Genomic DNA, 18313 nt, shown 5'->3' with positions numbered 1-18313 from the left:
AACATAAAACAGAAGCAATATTGTAACAAATTCAATAAAGACTTTAAAAATGGTCCATGTCAAAAAAAATCTAAATAAATAAATAACAAATCAATAATCTAATTTTATACATTAAGAAACTTAAAAAAAAAAAAGAACAAGCTAAATACAAAGCTACCAGAAGAAAGGAGGTAATAAAGACTAGTGGAGATAAATAAAATAAAATAGAGACTAGAAAAACAATTTTAAAAGATCAATAAAACTAAGGGCTGGCTTTTTGAAAAGATAAAGCTGACAAACCTTTAGCTGTATTAAGAGGGAAAAAAAGACTAAAATTTCTAAAATCAGAAATATAAGTAGGGACATGATTATAAATTTCACATACATAAAAAGGATTATAAGGGGATACTATGAACAATTACACACTAACAAACTGGATAACCTAGATGAAATGGACAAATACCTAGAAACACACCTAGAAATACCTACCAAACTAACTCATAAAGAAATAGAAAATCTGAATAGACCTATAACTAATAAGGAGATTGAATCAGTTTCAAAAACCTTCTAAATAAATAGCCCAGGACTAGAGGGCATCATTGGTGAATTCCACCAAACATTTAAAGAAGAATTAACACCAATCCTCAAACTCTTCCGAAAAAACTGAAGAGGATGGGACACTTCCTAACTCATTCTATATAACCAGCATTACTGAATACCAAAACCAAAAAAAGACACTACTAGAAAACTACAGCCAATATCCCTTGTGAATAACTATGCAAAAATCTTCAACAAAACACAAACTGAATTCAGCAGCAGCTTAAAGGGAATATACACCTATGAATTGGAAAGGAAGAAGTAAAATTATCTCCATTCACAGATAACATGATCATATGTGTAGAAAACCCAAAATATTATTAGCTTGAATTCAACAGTTACAAGATACAAAATCAACACACAAAGTTCAGTTGCATTTCTATGTACCAGGAATGAACAATTGATAAAGAAATTAAGAAAACAATTCCATTTACAATAGCATCAAAAAGAATAAAATACTTAGTAATAAACTTAACCAATGAGGTGAAAGACCTGTACAATGAAAATTCCAAAACATTGCTGAAAGAAATTATTCTCTATATTTTATTATTATTAAAAAAAAACAGAAAATAACAAGCATTGGCAAGAATGTAGAGGAGTTCCTGTGCATTGCTGATGGGAATGTAAAATGGTACAGCTGCTATGGAAAACAGTTTTGTGGTTCCTCAAAAAGTTAAACATAAAATTACCAAATAATCTAGCAATTCCACTCCTAGTTATATACCCAAAAGAACTGAAAACACAGACTTGAACAGATACTAGTACATTAAAGTTTACAGCAGCATTATTCGCAATAGCCAAAAGGTGGAAACCCCGATGTCTACCAACAGATGAATGAATAAACAAAATGTGGCATACATATATAGTGGAATACTACCCAACCTTAAAAAAGAATGAAGTCGTAATACACACCACAATATGGATGAACCTAGAAAGCATTATACTAAGTGAAATAAGCCAGACATAAGAGACAAATATTGTATGATTGTACTTACAGGAAGTCTAGAACAGGCAAATTTATAGAGACAGAAAACAGAATAGAGATTACCAGAAGCTGGGTGAGAGAGGAAAATGGGTAGTTATTATGTAATGGATACAGAGTTTCTATTTGGGAAGGTGAAAATGTCTTGGAAGTGGGTACTGATGATGATTTTGGAAATGGGTACTGATGATGACTATAAATGTACTTAAAACCACTGAACTGTTAAAATTAAAATGGTTAAACAGATTTTAAACATGCTTAAGAACCAAGTCAAGTTACCATCAATTTGAACGAGTTACTTAGCTGAGATAATCATATGTCTAGTAAACTGCTAGGTATGCATTGTTATCTCTGTCCCACCTCTTACCACCTGTATAAGAGGAAGAATTTCAGAGACTACAGAGGAAAGAATATTTTTTGTATTTGTCAAAGACACTCATAAGTATGGTTAAATTCGGTATTCTTATGAGTCATATTATTTCTACTATCATTAAAACAACCAAGATGTCAGGTACTGGGTATCTGCAACCAGGTATACCTGTTATTTTAATAATCAGGTAAGATAAATATCTCCAGCCCCAATCCTATTTATATTCTTTAAGGATGGATGGATTCTGTCCTTACATAGGGACTGACTTCCTGCCGCATTGCTGGAGCTTCTTGCTCTCCACCATTTCTCCTCACATCTTCTTTTCCTTTGGTTCCTATATCCTTCACACTTCTCTCTCAGGCTGCCCAAGAAACTCAAAATTCCCCTCTGCTTTTGTCTTTTCTTTCCAGACTTCTCATATCCACAAAGGTTCAAGATATTTTCCTCAACTAAAAGTCATCTCTTCTGATGTATGAATTATGCTATTCCCTTAGTATGTGAAAGCTGTTCAGTCAAATCTGGTTTTAAACAAAAATTTTTTCCCTTTCAATGACATTAGAATTCACATACACCAACGGCCAGAAATGTTATTAGCTTGTTATTTACTCTTATAAAGTGCTAAATAACAACAAAAAAATTAGAAATTTTAAAATACTAGCCTTTAATTCAGAAAGTATCTTCAGTTTTAGATGCCATCTTCTCTCAAATCTAACAGTACAAATTTCAAAATTCTTAAAAACAACGTACAAGCACTCACAGAGGAAACAAAAAAGTAGTGCCTGATGTTTCCAAATAACCGACTGTCTTAAAAATTTTTTTCCTTGACCAGTTCTAACTCTACTTAGCACACTTACCACAAACTACTAAGTGGATTTGTACACAAAGACCTCTACTAGACCCTATAAAATAAAATTCCAAAACAGTCACAGTTTCTACCTCTAAAGCAGACAGTCCAAATTCAAACAAACTGTACATGTATTTACAGTTACAAGCATAGGAAAAAAATCTACTTTCTATTATACACTGGCTATGAGCACAGATATGAGTAGGAGTCACAAGAAGTTTCATGCAAGAGGAAGGTGCATTCTATAATAAGAGAAGGCTTTGGAGCTATGTAGACGCACTGATGTCCTCTCTCAATTAGTTCTCCTCACAACCTTAAGAAGGAAAAACAAACAGCCCCAATAGGGTAACTAACACATGAGGAGACAAGTTTAGGGAGGTCACAGGTTCTTTGACTAGGGTATATAACAGCAGAATTGGGATTTGATGACAGACACGTTGAATCCCAAAACCTGTGCATTCCCAGAGTTAACACAGAAGATACATATACTTATCAAAATAATAAAAATCACTCCCATTATTACACACCTGATTGGTATTTAACAGTAAGCCTCAACTTATACAGAAATAAACAAAACCCTGAAAGTTTTTACCCCAACAGAATCACTAATACAGAAGAAGTATAAAATTTGGAAAATCTCTAACTCTGTTATTTTCATATGGCAGACACAATCTCAAATCTAAGTTTAATGGGAGAATCTCCTCTATGTTGGGATAGTCTGGATTCTTAAAAAAACTGAATATATCCTAATCCAATCTCTAGGTAACAACTAGCAGTCTGAAATCCATGGCTCGGCCTGGACCTAGACCAAACTAAACCGTAATATTTCCAAACCTCCAAAGGCTCATATATCTTCTGCCCTGGCATGCATATGGCCAGGCATATGGACTTTTACTGAACTTTATTATCTATATTTGTTACTTGTCTCATCAGTAATTCTCAACTTGGTTCTAAATCAAAGGCTTCAAAAAAACAGTAAACTATATTCAAATCCTTGTTTTGAATACTTATATGAAAATGTAACAACTAAATATTTGAAAAAAGAAGACAAAGACTTTATAAAGACTTTTATACAGAAAGACAATCAAGGTGGGGATGGGGGTGGGGAGAAAGGAAAAGGTTGGCTTTGGCTACCACCAGTCTATAACCTATCTCAAAGTATCTGTCTACACTGACCAAAATGTATTTAAGTAAAACCATATTTACTAGTATAATTCATTTAATGGGTTAAAAAGAAAACTAACACAATCTGTGGTGAAGTTACAGACTTACAAAATAACACAGAAAGAACTTCTCATCTTGTGTTTTCAACACTGGGTCATCTTGATATGTATCAAAAAAAAAGCTGTTTGATTTTTGTTTCTACATTATTTTAAAAACAAGCTTAAATACAGGACAATTTACATAGCACTTGGTACATGATGCAATGTACGATAAAACTTATTTATGTGTTGTTAAAATAGTGTTGGACAACAGTTTAAAAGACCATGAGTGAGATAAAGGCAGAGGAAAAACAAAACCATGCAGTGAATTATGAATCACTCTATGTTCTTTTCTTCATATTCTTTTTTCTCTATTTTAGAAGTTAACCTTACTTCACAAATGTTTGACTAAACCAATGTTCACACCTTCACACAAAATATCATTACACAAAATTTTTTAATATTTTTATACATTAGAGTGAACGCTATTTATTCTCAAAATTCTCTTACTTAGCCTAATTCTTCCATGGGAAACCAAATTCTTTATCTGTAGCCAAGTTCTTTTTTGAAGCAAACCAACTAACTCAGTAAAGGGCTTAAACAGGATATAATACTAATACAATTTCTTACAGTTGTTTTATGTGTCAAGAATCAGTAATGCCAAAATAAATGCATTTACAATGGTAACACCTTAAGATTTTTCTACACTTTAAAATCTTATTATATAATAGGCTTAAGTTTCTACATTTACACTCATTTAACTTAAGTTCTGTTGACATTTAAGTTCACAGAAATTGAAATAACGTTTAGTTACTAAGTACTATAAATAATAATACACAGTGCTGATGAATACACATAACATAAATTCTCATCCTTGTGTCAACTAGTTAAATATCTATACAGTAGTTCTGTAAAATCTTAATTGTAATTGATCATTAGGCGAACTAACTTTTAAAATAAAACCAACCTTATATTACACAGATGCAAAGTATTTATTACCTACATTAAAAAGCAACTGGATTAATTTCTAAGCCCATTATTCCCACAATCTTTACAATACAGTGAAGAAAAGGTGGGAAGACAGAAAATAATGCATGAAATACCATCAGGCAAATAGTTTATCATTTACTCAATTCACACAACAAATACTTACTGAATATCTACTGTGCACCAAGCATAATGCTAGATGCCAGAGATATAAAGGAGAGTTAAGACAAACAACATGATCCCTATGTTCACAGTAATTAATCTTATAAGGAGATAGATCTTGATCAGATAATCCTTTGATTGTACATTAAAAACAAACTGATATTAATGCTGTATGAAAAGGATCATAGCTGTATGAAAGTATTTAATATAGGAAACTGTTCCAAAGTAAGGGTTCAGCGAAGACTCCAGACAGAATAGAAGGGTTTCAAGCTGGGAACTGAAAGCTGAGAAAAATTAACAAGCACGTGGAGATAAAAACAACCAGATAAAAACCCAGTAGTGGGAAGGAGCACAATACATTCCAGAAAGAGAAAGGACAGTGTGGCTAGATGCGGAGACCAAGAAAGGGAGTGATATAATAAGAAGACAAAAAGGAGATGGGCCAGATCATAGAAGAATTCAGGTCATTTACGATTTTCGTCTTTATCCTAGTCTACTTTTCACTTTTGGAGTGAAAAATGTCTGTTTCTAATATAAGTTCTACTTGTGCAACATCTTTACAGGTAATGGAAACTTCACAAATAATTGTTTGAAGAATAAGCTAGAGTGGTCTTAGTTACCTGAGGCAAAAATAGCTTTCTGTTTTTTTAATTAAATTCATTTTAAGATCATACAAGTGGGGGAAAAAAATCACCACCCTCTGAAAATAAATGACTTGTATCTAAAAAGTTGAGATGTCTTGCTCTGAGCTTTCTTCTGCTTCTACAGATTATTTTACTTTTAAAAGTATAGTGCTCAAACTGAAAATTATATAAAAAGGGATCAATATCAAAAGACTATAATAGGAAACATTCCTTTCCAATTTTTATAAGCCTACTGAATTCCATCCTGTTATAAATACCATTTTCCTAACTATTCAGTCATTTTAAATTGTGACCTGTCTTCCAACCAACAACATCAAATATTTAATAAAATAATGCAGTTAATATAGTTTAAAAATCTGTGGCAAAGCCCACCTCATCATAGTTATTAAAATTTTTAAATTTGTTTTACCATATGGTCCCTTACCCCTCTCCATATAATATTCAGCAACATAATTATATTCTTATTTCCTCATTCCTGGTGATTAATAAACATACATTCAAAAAATAGTTATTGCTAATTTACTAAGGATAAAAATACTGGACTATGCACTGGGATTGAAATATGATTAAGATACTCTTTCTTTGATGATTTCTGAATATCAATATTCAACCTAGGACATAGGTAAAATATAACAAAATTCAAAACCCACATTGAAATAAGATATCAATGTGATGGAGAGACTCAGCAATTTGGACTTAACTAATATTTCCCTGGTCAGCCATCACCTCTTATGAAAATCATTTAAAAGTAGAAATTAGTTTAAGAGAGCGAATGAGGCTGAGCTTCTAAGTTAACCAAAAGAAACAAAGATTACACACATGCCCCTAGTCAACCCAAATATCTCAAAATATTTCTATACACCTCAAAAAATGGAAATTCAGACTTACAAAGACTTCACAGTTCAGATTTTTCTAGTTAAGTGTTTTCAAATGACCTATAAATCAGATTTGAATATTACATATAAGATATGAAATATGAAGTTTCTTTCTAAATGACCCTTTTAGTATTTTGTCATACCTGAATAAAGTAGTTTTATAGTTTCCACTTAACTCACCTTCATCATTTATTATATTTTTCATCCCCTACTGTCCATATAAACATTAAAAGTAAAGATTCACAGTCAATCTAAACTTACAGCTACAGCTATTTTCTCTGATACCAACCAGTAAGAGAAAATTAGCCTAAGCATGGCAAAGTCATGCTTCTCTGAGTGGTATTCTAATAGAACCTCAGCGTGGAAAGTAGCAAAAGAGAACAGAACACATAACAAGTAAACCTGAGAACTGAACTTCTGTCCCTACAAAGAAGCAATGCCATCCTTCTATCATATCCATCCATCCACTGATATATCTATATCTATCTTTGCCTTTCTACTATATCCTAGGACTACATTTTAGTAGTTGTATGTATTTGTACAGGCACTATACTTTAAATGAGGCATTCCCGTTTAACGCATGTGAGGGGAGGAGGAATGGGGAAAGAGGAAGAGAAAGATTCAAAAAGCCAGTCAAAACTTAAAGAGATGGGTTTCCCTGGTGGCGCAGTGGTTGAGAGTCCGCCTGCCAATGCAGGGGACACGGGTCCGTGCCCCGGTCCAGGAAGATCCCACATGCTGTGGAGCGGCTAGGCATGTGAGCCATGGCCGCTGAGCCCGCGCGTCCGGAGCCTGTGCTCCGCAACTCGAGAGGCCACAACAGTTAGAGGCCCGCATACCGCAAAAAAAAAAAAAAAAAAAAAAAAAAAAAAACTACTTAAAGAGAAAGAACTCTACTTTTCGAGGATTTCAGGAAACCAACTCAATCCGAAGGCTGGTAAATAAAAGGAAATCTAGCATTTATTCTGCCTTTTCTGTATAAACTGTATTGCATGAAAACAAAAAAAGTTGATAAGGAAAAGTTTTTACAGAAGTCCAACTAATAAACGAAGGAGGAATGATAAAATTAGGATAACACTATTTTGCAACCCCTAATAAAATAATGGATCAATCATCAATGGCGGCTAAATTCATGAGGGAAAAAGTTGATAGGGAACTTTACAAAGAATGGGTTAGACAGACAATAACTGAACCTACCGATCAGTCTTATCACCACAGAGAGCGATCACCAGACATCATGCAAAAAGAAGGTACAATAATCTATAAAATATTCTTTCAAAAAGAATTAAACCCAAGTCTGATCAGGCCTCTGAATTTAACTACCAGCTCATAAGAAACATAGGGGGACGGAGGAACATGCTAACTGACTCAACAAAGATGCACTGAGCAAAATCCAAAATGTGAAAAATTCTGTAAAACAAATAACTTACTTTATTCAACAGATAAATTACAAGAGGGAAAAAGGACAGAAAGGGAAGAAACTATAGATTAAAAGAGACGTAAGAAATATATCAGTATGTGAACCTTGTTTATTAGATCTTGACTCAAGCAAACCAACTGTACAAAAAAGCAAAACTCTTTATTATTAGACAATGAGAAAAATGTGAATACTAATTGGACATTTAATTACATTAAAGAATTAATTTTCTGATGTGAGAGTGCTGTGGTTATATTAAAATAACAAAAAAGTGTCCCCACCTTTTTAGAGATGCATGCATAGGCACCCATACATATATTTACAGATAAAGTTGCTAAGATATACAGGAATTGCTTTGAAACAGTCTGGGAGAAAGGTGCAGGGAGCACTGATATACATGAAATAAAAATGACCATCATTAACTGTTGAAACTGGGTGGTGGGCACAGAAAGGTTCATTACAGTACTCTGTTTCTATATATGTTTTTAAATGCTCATTTTAAAGCTTGAAAAAAAATAAAGAAAAAAGAATTGTCCATTGTAGACTGTTAACCTCTGAGGCATTCTTAGGTAACATACTGATTGAGCCCACCTACACATGAGGCACTATTCCAGTTGCTAGAGACACAGATATAATAGAGAGACAAGCATTTTAAAATTCCCTACAACACAGCAACTGACAAATAAAATAGAATTATTACAGAATTGCTAACACGAGGAAGAAGTAATTAGAAGCATATAATTCCAGAAATTTACTAATAGTAGTTGACAAATATAATCATGAACAATAAGCAAATGGGGTTTTATTTGGTAACCACCTCCCATTCTTTCCTCTGCTGATCCCTAGTTCTCCAATATTAAGAAAGTAGTAAATCAAAATAAAAATATTATCTACTTGCTTCCTCTTTTCTGCACATTGATTTTTATATTATTTGGCAATTTTTGGTTTCCTTTTGTTAAGAAAGTTTAAAATTAAAATTATGACAAATACATCTGGCTACTACTCCTCTCATTATTATTTAACTTTGCTACAATAAAATAACAAGAAGCATTTAATAAAGTAAAAGAAAACTGAGCAAACTTAAGAAAAAAACGTATTAAACAATAGCTTGAGAATGTTCCATGTAATCATGAATATCAAGGCCATGACACATGGCCTTCTATAAAAACATAGGTAATAATGATAAACTACTAAATTTAAAATTGGCATGTTGTGCTAGCTACTATTCCTTTCCTACAAATCAGAAACTATATGACACAGAATTATAAACAGACTTCTTTTAAAACTTAGTTTGAAATCTCATACTTAAAAGATTAAACTATTATAAATATCAATACCTATTTATATACATTTATAAGCAGTGGCTTAAACACTTCGAAATAAAATATAAAAATATAACTTTACAATTGTCCTTTATCATTTTTTAAAGATTTATATTTTTAAAGGATCTTTCAAACTAATAAAATAGTAAAACTCTCTTGACTAATATTTTAGTGTAATTGAGCACTGGGTAGGTAATGCTGCAAGAAAGCACTATGAAAGAGATATATAACGCAAAGAAATTAACAGATATTACTTATAGAATGAGTCATTCCATTTCATGAAAAAAAGAAGAGACCAGTCACCAATTTCCAGGTCACAATAGAGAGAAGCAAGTAACATTAGATGGAAATAAGACATTGTTTAATAGAAACACAATTTTGAGTACACCACCTAGTTCCTCATGAAGAACTTTCAAGTTCGAAAAAATATGAAGGAAAGAAACGAAATACAGAGAGCAGTTGTAAACCACTGTAAAGCTCATATTGGGAGAAAGGATTAAATACACAGACTCTTGTTAGGGAATAACAACGTGAGGTGTTACTCAATGTATCGTCTCTGATTAGGCAGAAATAGTTTGGGCTGTGGTTATCTCTGAAAATATCCAACTCCGAATTCTCTAACAACCCAGTTCAACCCTACACTCCCACGTGCTGAATATTCAAATAGAAGCAACCAACATAAAGGCCAAGCCTCTACACAGAGGTGAGCAGACCCAGCACTGGGCAATGCAGCCTGGGTATCACTATTGCTTTTTCAATTATTCTGGCATCAACAGAAATCCACCTCTATTTCAGGAGGCAAAATTTGTTAAGGAAGATCATCAGGCATTGCATCCTTAGAAAACTGACCACCTACAATAGCAATGAAGAAAGAAAATCAGATGAATGAAGCACAAGTGAAAGAGAGATTCACTTGCCACAAAAAGTGGAGCTGAAGTATTCAATATCAGTTTCTCATAAACAAAATAATAAATAACAGACCCAACCATGAAGAGGCATATGGCCCTAGTTCAGTCAAGGCCCAGAAATCTGTCCTTTTGATTTATATTCTTTTCATTACACAGCGCTACCTTCTCTCAATGATGTCTTAATTAGCCCATTATTAAAACAACTGCATTTACTAAAGACACTGGGCAAGCAGGTCAGATGTGTACATCCCAATCAGCTTGTTCAGTGACCCCAATAGAACCTGGGATAGAGCCACTACCCCATTTGCCCAAGGTCACACATTTTTCCAGGCAGAGTTAGCTCTAAAAGAACTCACAGGCTTTGCTTTCTCAGAAAAACAAAATTCTCTCTAAAGCCCAAACACTCAGATAAGCATGTTCTCCTCACAGACACCAAAGGCTAATTTGGCCGCTGTTTCCCACAGATTTTGTCCATAGGAATTCCATGCTAGTCTTCTTGTTCCGGGTCCATAGTATACTCTACAGTTCCACCAATCTAAGACCACAACCTGTGATATTAGAATGTCCTCAGTCCCTTTCATAAAATTATCTTTCTTTCGAAACATTTATGTATCCTAAAAAGCACCCTGTTTCTTCTTAAATTTCACATTCAGACTATTAACACCAATGCGTGTTCATTCAAAGATAACATATTAAACTTCTATTAAATCTATTATGTTGTTTTTATAACTGTTTCTGTATACCTTTTCAATACTTAACAGTTCATTTATATGCTAACACATATATTTTCCGTCAAACTATCTAGAGTCTCATCAAACCATAAAAACTTTGAGAGTGAGTAAATTTTACCATACAAATACTTTACCAATAGCACATCATACAAAATATATACTCTTCTTTAAATTATGTGAAATGTTATTTGGTTTTTCTCTATTCTTCCTAATATACTATCTTTCAACTGTATCCAATCCTGAAAATAACTTGAAGAAATGTGATATATATGAACCAAATCAAAACAAACTCAAAAGGCCATCTCACTAAAGCAACATATCCCTATTATCATTTGCTCCAACAACTAATGCAGAATAGTTTTTTTTAAATATCTATAAAAAAGTACCATAACATAAATGTGGTATATCTCCAAACATGAATTATGTTAAAATAATTTCTTAAGTTTAAATAACAAAGCATAAAGATTGCTAAAAGCAATTAAATGACAACCAATTATTTCATATAGCAAAAATGACATCTCTGGCTTCCCTGGTGGCGCAGTGGCTGAGAGTCCACCTGCCGATGCAGGGGACACGGGTTCGTGTCCCGGTCCGGGAAGATCCCACATGCCGCGGAGCGGCTAGGCCCATGAGTCATGGCTGCTGAGCCTGCGCGTCCGGAGCCTGTGCTCCGCAATGGGAAAGGCCACAACAGTGAGAGGCCCGCGTACCGCAAAAAAAAAAAAAAAAAAAAAAGACACCTCTTTATTAAATGCCAGGTATTCAATTCTATCAACAATTGTCCTGCAGAAGTCATAAATCAATGAGAACAGTATCTACCTGAAAAATGTTCCGAGAAACTTACCATCATTTTGGCTCTTGCCCTTCATCTCCTCTTTCCATGATGGGATGGTGTTCAAGGGAACATAGTCCCTTAGGTATTCTTTGCGTCTCTCCTCTACGGTCATCTTCAGCAAACGTTCTTGCAAAATAAAAGCAGAATCTCCATTTGTATTTAACTTTTAAGTTCAGGAATTATTTTACAATTTAAATATTAACCACGTTAAACTAACCAAAGAATTGGTGTGGGCTTGAAGAGTACAAAAATCAAATCTAATGACTGCGCATTTGAGTGTTAAAAGGTGTCAAATTAATACTATATTAGTAGGGGGAAAAATAAGATCTAAGCCTGATGAGGAAGACATTATTGTGATAGTCCAAGAAAGAAGTAAACTCTTTCAAACATCTACTGACAGTCTATGTGCCAGGTGATATGTTTATACACTGCAGGTACAAAGGTGACCTTTAACTTTGAGGAGTTCACAAGACAAAAGAGGATATGGATAAGATAAAAAATAATAGCTACATAAATAAAATACAAAATCCTAAGACAAATAAGTACAAATGCTAACAGCACAAGAAAAGCAGCCACCAAGATATTTCCTTAATTCTACAATGCCATCAACAATAAAAGTGCCCTTTCAATTAATAATACCATTGTGGAGGTGATATAAACAATACTTTAAGTATAAATCTTGATTATAAGATTAAAACATTTTAAACACTTTGAAGTAACAATAGTTAATGTTGTTTATAAAGAACGCACCGTGTGCCAGGTACTTCACATGTATAATTTTATTAAAATAATCTTCCCAACACTCAGCAAAACTGACAGTATTATTATCCTGATTTTGCAGACAGGGAAATGAAGCACATCAAAGTTCAGTAGTTTGTCCAGAGCAAGAGAGCTTTCCATTAAAATCCACTCAGATATCTCCATTAGTAAAAAACTATAGCCTATACCATTAGCCACTATACTGTACTACCTTCTCAAGAAAAGCTCCCCAAAGGAGGTGACATGTATGCTCGTTCCTGAAGGACAGGTAGAATTCTGCCATGAAGAGGTAAGAAATAAGGATATTTCAGACTAGTAGAGCAATGTAAACAAAGATAAGGAGGTACGAATAGTTTAATGAAGCTGCAAGATATGTTATGAGGAGGGAAAGTGGCCACAGAATTGAAAAGTAACTAGAAACATAAATTAAAACGAAAATGTACAGGAATCTGTATACTATGCTGAGCCGTTTAATCTTATTCTATAAAGTACACCACTAATATTCAAAGTTGACTATTCATATCCTAGAAGGTACATAAAACGATCCACTAGGATACTGGGGGAAAAAAACTTTAAAATTCTATTTATTTCGAACCTAAGGAAATAGATTTATTTACAAATAAATTAAGATTTTCTAATATTCAATATATAAACTGACACTGCCAACCTCACTCATTCTGTATGTCAGCTGTCACGTATCATATATTTACAAAGGTCACCACAATGTAGAGCAATTGACAGTCATACTCTCACTCTCCAATTCTCTTTCAGCATATTACAAAGTATTGTAGTTTAGATGAATGGATTTAAGGACAGTATCTAGTTTTAGGTAATCTAACCCTCATAAAATAATCACTTTAAAAGATTCTTTCACAGAAATAAACTGCAGAAAGTATTAATGTAAGCTCAAGTGAAATAATCACTTTAAAAGATTCTTTCACAGAAATAAACTGCAGAAAGTATTAAGGTAAGCACAAGTGAAAAAATGTTGGGCAACCAACATTTCTCCCTGCTCCTAGAACTGGCTTTTCTTCAGCCCCAATAGGAGAGCAAAAAAAAAAGATTTTCATCGGATGTGATATATTCAAATCACAATACTACAATACTCAACACTAAATTGAATTTAAGATGCCTAGCCCATTCCAGTTGAAAACAAAAATCTGGAACTCAGGAAAGATCTAGCCAGATATTTGGAAATTATAACCTAAAAATCTAGGCCTACAGGAAATTCATTGGGGAGGGTAAGACGGGACCAAACCTCAAACACAAACAACATTTAGGGAGTGAACACAAAGAGGAAAAAAAATGAAATAAAACTTAGATGTCACTGAGGGCTACAAGGTGAATCAGGGTCCCACTGATGTGGAAACCAGCAGAGAAAAGAGTTTTAATGAGAAGAAAAGGGGAAATCTTGTCAATTTCTACAGGAAGATCAGAAAGAATGAAAATTAATAAGCCATTGGTTTTTACCAACTGGGTCAAGAACAACACTGAAAAGAGAACAAAACGGTTAACAGAGCTGTCTGGATTCTAACACCAAATCATGTAAATCTATGTGATCTTGTATTACTTAATCTCTCTATGGCTCAGTTTCTTTTTCAGGTAGTTGGTAGGTATTATTCCCAACTTACAGATGAGGCAACTAAGACAGAGAGGTTGAATAACTTACCTAAGGTTCCACAGCTAGTAAGCAGTACAACTAGGATTCAAACCCAGGCAAATGGTGTTCTAAGCTCTTAACCTTAAAATACACTACCTCACAGGGTTGTTGTGAGAATTAAATGAGATAATCCAAGTGAGTTACTTAAAATAGTGCTGGGCACACAAACAGGACTCAAATAGTAACTATTTTGATGTTAGTACCATCATCGTTATTACTGAATGATTTTAGGAACATTAGTTTCCTTGGAGCATAACTTGAGATCCAGGAGATTTTGAGGGACTGAGGAAAAGAAGGAAAGTGAGAACAGCAACTCCAAGGTGAAGTCCTGTAGAAGGAAGGCTACCTTCCTTGATCGTTGTTATAGGATGAAGAGAGGAACCCAAAGACACTGAGAAACTAAACATACCCAAAAGAGAATAAATGATAGTACAAGATCTCAAGTAATACAGATGAGATAAAGGGCACAAGCAGAGGGGTTAATCCTTAGAAACAAAGATGAAAAGTGCTTCCTCTAAAAAAGGAAGAAAGCTGAAAGAACAACAGACATGTAAAGAAACAAAAGAGACTATGGAGGAAAATGTTAGGGCTGTTCATGTTATATGACATGTATTTTCTCCGTGAATTAAAAGGCAATGTCATCTGTTTAGTATAGGAACTTAAGGTCTTGATGGAATAGGAAACTTGAAGGGAATGGTAAATTAAAATAATCACACAGAGAAGGAAGTGATGACTAGTGTTTACCAAAGCACTACTAAAAAAGCTCAGATCACTAATACGGAAATACGGCAATATCAACGATCAGGATGAAAGATATTACGGAGCAACATGTACTTTCAGTAAGTGTCAGAAGTACATATGGGAATGCAACCTGGCCTCTGTCATTCCATTTACTTACAAGTTTAAGTGTGGACACTTAGGAAAAAAACAAGATGAATAACAAGACAATAAGATAAAACACTGAAATAATTTAACTTTCAGTACTTGAAATGATAATACACATTGAGTGGTTTTGAATTAGGGCACAAAATATTAAATCAACACCGTTTATTTAACCTATGTGGACTTGAGAATTCCTTATTTATTTATTTAAACGATGAAACATACTGGGGGGCACAGTCATATATACAGTTTCTTCAACTTTACACAAAAATTTTCCTTAAAGAATGTTTCACCTTTGCAGATGTACTTATTACATGGTATACTGAGTTAAAATATGTTTAAAGAATGCCTTGACATTTCAATGAGGTGGGTAAGCCTTCCTTTAGATTTAAATAACAGTTACAAAAATAGGATACCTCCCTCTCCAGTACAATTCAGAAAAAGGTCACACTTCCCATCATCTTCTTAATACTAACTACTGTCCTGGAAACCCTCACCTCTTTCTTGATGGTATAACATATGTATATATATGTTTATTGAAGTATAGTTGATTTACAATATTATACTTTACTAAATATTCCAAAAATAGTTATCCTGATAAGACGCTGACACACTAAAAAGTCTTCAAGTCACAATAACTTTCTCTTTTAACGCAAAAATAGGTTAGTTTTGGACAAGTGAAAATTTACTTTGTTAACTGCCTTAATTGTGCATTTGCTTCTCTGTTTAGATAATATTAATTTGGTAATATTTTCCCCTATTATTAGAAGTAAAAGAAAAAAAAAATCAAGGCATTAAAGTTTTAAAAATGCTTGCTTATGAAAGCCCAACAGTGTAGATGTTAAATGAAGGAACCATTACAACATTGTTACTTTAGGAACATTATTAGGACAGAAAAATATAATAGTTCTTAAGTAATCGCTATAATTTCATCAATTATTCATGTATTGAAAACAATCTCCGTGTTTTCCACTATTTTGCCTTATTATCAATAATACAAACCTAACATTTCAAGACCATCAATAAAAATGGGCATAAAAGATTTTTCAGTGCTTACAAGGTGAATCCTTGTTGAAACTCAAATAACTTCTATTGCGAAAACAAAGCAGAACTATTTTACGCTACTTTATATATAAGCCTATTATCTCAACAGCATTTGTTTTGCGACACCAAAATTTAGTTCTATATATGTCCATAATCATTAAAACATATTAAATGGCATACAGTCTGTCAAAATTTAAAGACTATTTTAATTGGGTCTTTCAGTTATGCTATGTTACATCTTCCCAGTAGTTAATGTGAAAAAAAGTCCCTCCTCATCCCCTTCCTCATGCATTGTTTTAAGTAGCCCCCTACATAAAGGATTTTTTTCCCATATTCATTCCCTTTCTTTCATCCACTGTTTGGCCTTATTTATAAATTATAAAGACCAGCAGTTGCAATAAGAATCCACAGATTTTAAAGAACTATTATCAAGGAAATTAACTTTCACTCTAGTCACCCCTTTATCCTTGTTCTATAAAAAAGATGAGATACTTAGGAGAGATTTGCACTTCCCTCACTCGACCTCACTCCTGATACACAGCAGTAGCAGTGCGAGTACTTTTTACTACATTTCTGTACAATCAGCTGCTAAAGAATTTTTTTTAAAAAAGAAAGAAAAGAAAAAAGGAAAGAGAAAATGAAGGGAGGAAGGAGAAAGGAAGGAAGGAAGTAGAAGGAAGGAAGGAAGAAAGAAAGACAAGACTACAGAGACTCAAGTTTTACCTTGGAATATTACCTAACTATGATGCCAGAGAAAAAAGGGGAGGGAGATGGAGAAAAAAGGGTTGGGTCGCACACCTCTGTGTCTCATCGACATCAGCGTCACCGTCAACCCGGCTGATGTGGATAAGCTTTGATCTGCACGAAACTCAGGGATGGGCTCATTCACAGAGAGCGACATCAGTCTCACACTCTTACTCGGAGCAACTTCAGACTATGAATGGGGATGGAATCTAGAGGAAGTCACTGCAGAGAAAAGCCCATTCAGACTTCTCTGACTGCACTTAGCCTCGCGAACAAGTCCCGCTCGTTTTAGGTTCCCCCAGAGATCCACGTTCCAAAAGTCACACTGCGGCGCAGAAGCAGGGGCCCTGGCTGAACACCCGAAGGTGGGGACGCCCAGCCAGCGGATGGGCAGGAGAAAGGGGACAGAGGCGAGGGGTGAACGTCTGAGGCTCGGCGGGCGCGGAGCAGCAGCAGCAGCCGGGGTGCCAGCTGGCGGGCACGTATCCGCGGGACACCCGGGCCGGGAGTCCGAAAGTCCGGGGACAGGGTGCGGGGGCCTGAACAAGTTGTACGGAGCCCGCGGGCCGCCGCGCGGCGGTCCGCGCCGCTAGCTGAGCGAAGGTGACCCAGCGCGGCGGGCGGCAGAGAGGGGCGTGCGCCCACACGTGCGCTAGCTGCAGGTACCCGGGGGCGGCGCGTGCACGCCGGCGTGCGCGCGCGTACGCGCGTGTGTACACACGGACCCGCCAGGGAGGCGGCACCGGCCAGCCGGGCGCGAGGCGGGAGCGGGGCGGAGGGCGCCGCGGCACACACAGCCCTGACTCCCGCCCCCACCCCACCCCACCCCCGCCCCCCGGGACTCGACGGGCCGGTTACCTTTCTCCTCTCTCCACACCTTTTTCTTCTTGTTGCTGGGGTACATGTTGCTGTGGGGGTGGCTGGCTTTAAGCTGCAAGTTCCCCAGGCTCACGGGCAAACAGGGTGTATGCGGAGTGGGAGGGGTGGGAGGGGGCGCTCGGGAGGGAAAAAGTGGAAGAGGCTCCAGGTCCCGCGCCGCTCGCCGCTCTCCAGTCGCCGCCCTCCTTCCTCAGCACGCACTCGGTTCCGGCTCCCACCCGCCTCAGCCCCGCGGCCGCCACCACAGCAGCACCTCAGAGCCTGTCAACTAGGTCACGCCTCGCGCTAACCTAACACCCGCGCAGGCCCCGCCTCCCAGCCGCTAGCCAGCGCCGCCTCCCATTGGCTGCACCGCCCGCCGCTCTCCGCGTTCCAGCTACCGCGCGCCCCGACTTCGGCCCCAGGGCGCACGCGCAGGCGCAGGCTCGGGCCCGACGCCGAGGACGTTGGGGAGCTGGAGGGGGCGGAGCCAGGGCTCGAGGGGGCTGGA

General features: G+C 36.1%; 1 protein-coding gene across 3 annotated transcripts in view; it reads right to left on the bottom strand.

Annotated features, from left to right (window-relative positions):
• MACROD2 (mono-ADP ribosylhydrolase 2) overlaps nt 1-18093 on the bottom strand; it is a 2044226-nt gene extending 2026133 nt beyond the window's left edge. For all 3 annotated transcript variants that reach the window (XM_028499297.2, XM_028499299.2, XM_028499300.1), the window contains exons 1-2: nt 17803-18093; nt 11865-11981 (exon numbers count right to left, since the gene is read on the bottom strand). In XM_028499297.2, the coding sequence (XP_028355098.1) occupies nt 11865-11981; nt 17803-17848 (163 nt within the window). In that variant the 5' untranslated portion in view covers nt 17849-18093. The remainder of the gene's footprint in view (nt 1-11864; nt 11982-17802) is intronic.
• Between the last annotated feature and the right edge of the window lie 220 nt (nt 18094-18313).

This window comes from Physeter macrocephalus, chromosome 14 (assembly GCF_002837175.3).
Source record: "Physeter macrocephalus isolate SW-GA chromosome 14, ASM283717v5, whole genome shotgun sequence".
Classification (NCBI taxonomy): Eukaryota; Metazoa; Chordata; class Mammalia; order Artiodactyla; family Physeteridae; genus Physeter; species Physeter macrocephalus.
This window is presented reverse-complemented; position numbering and strand designations above follow the sequence as displayed.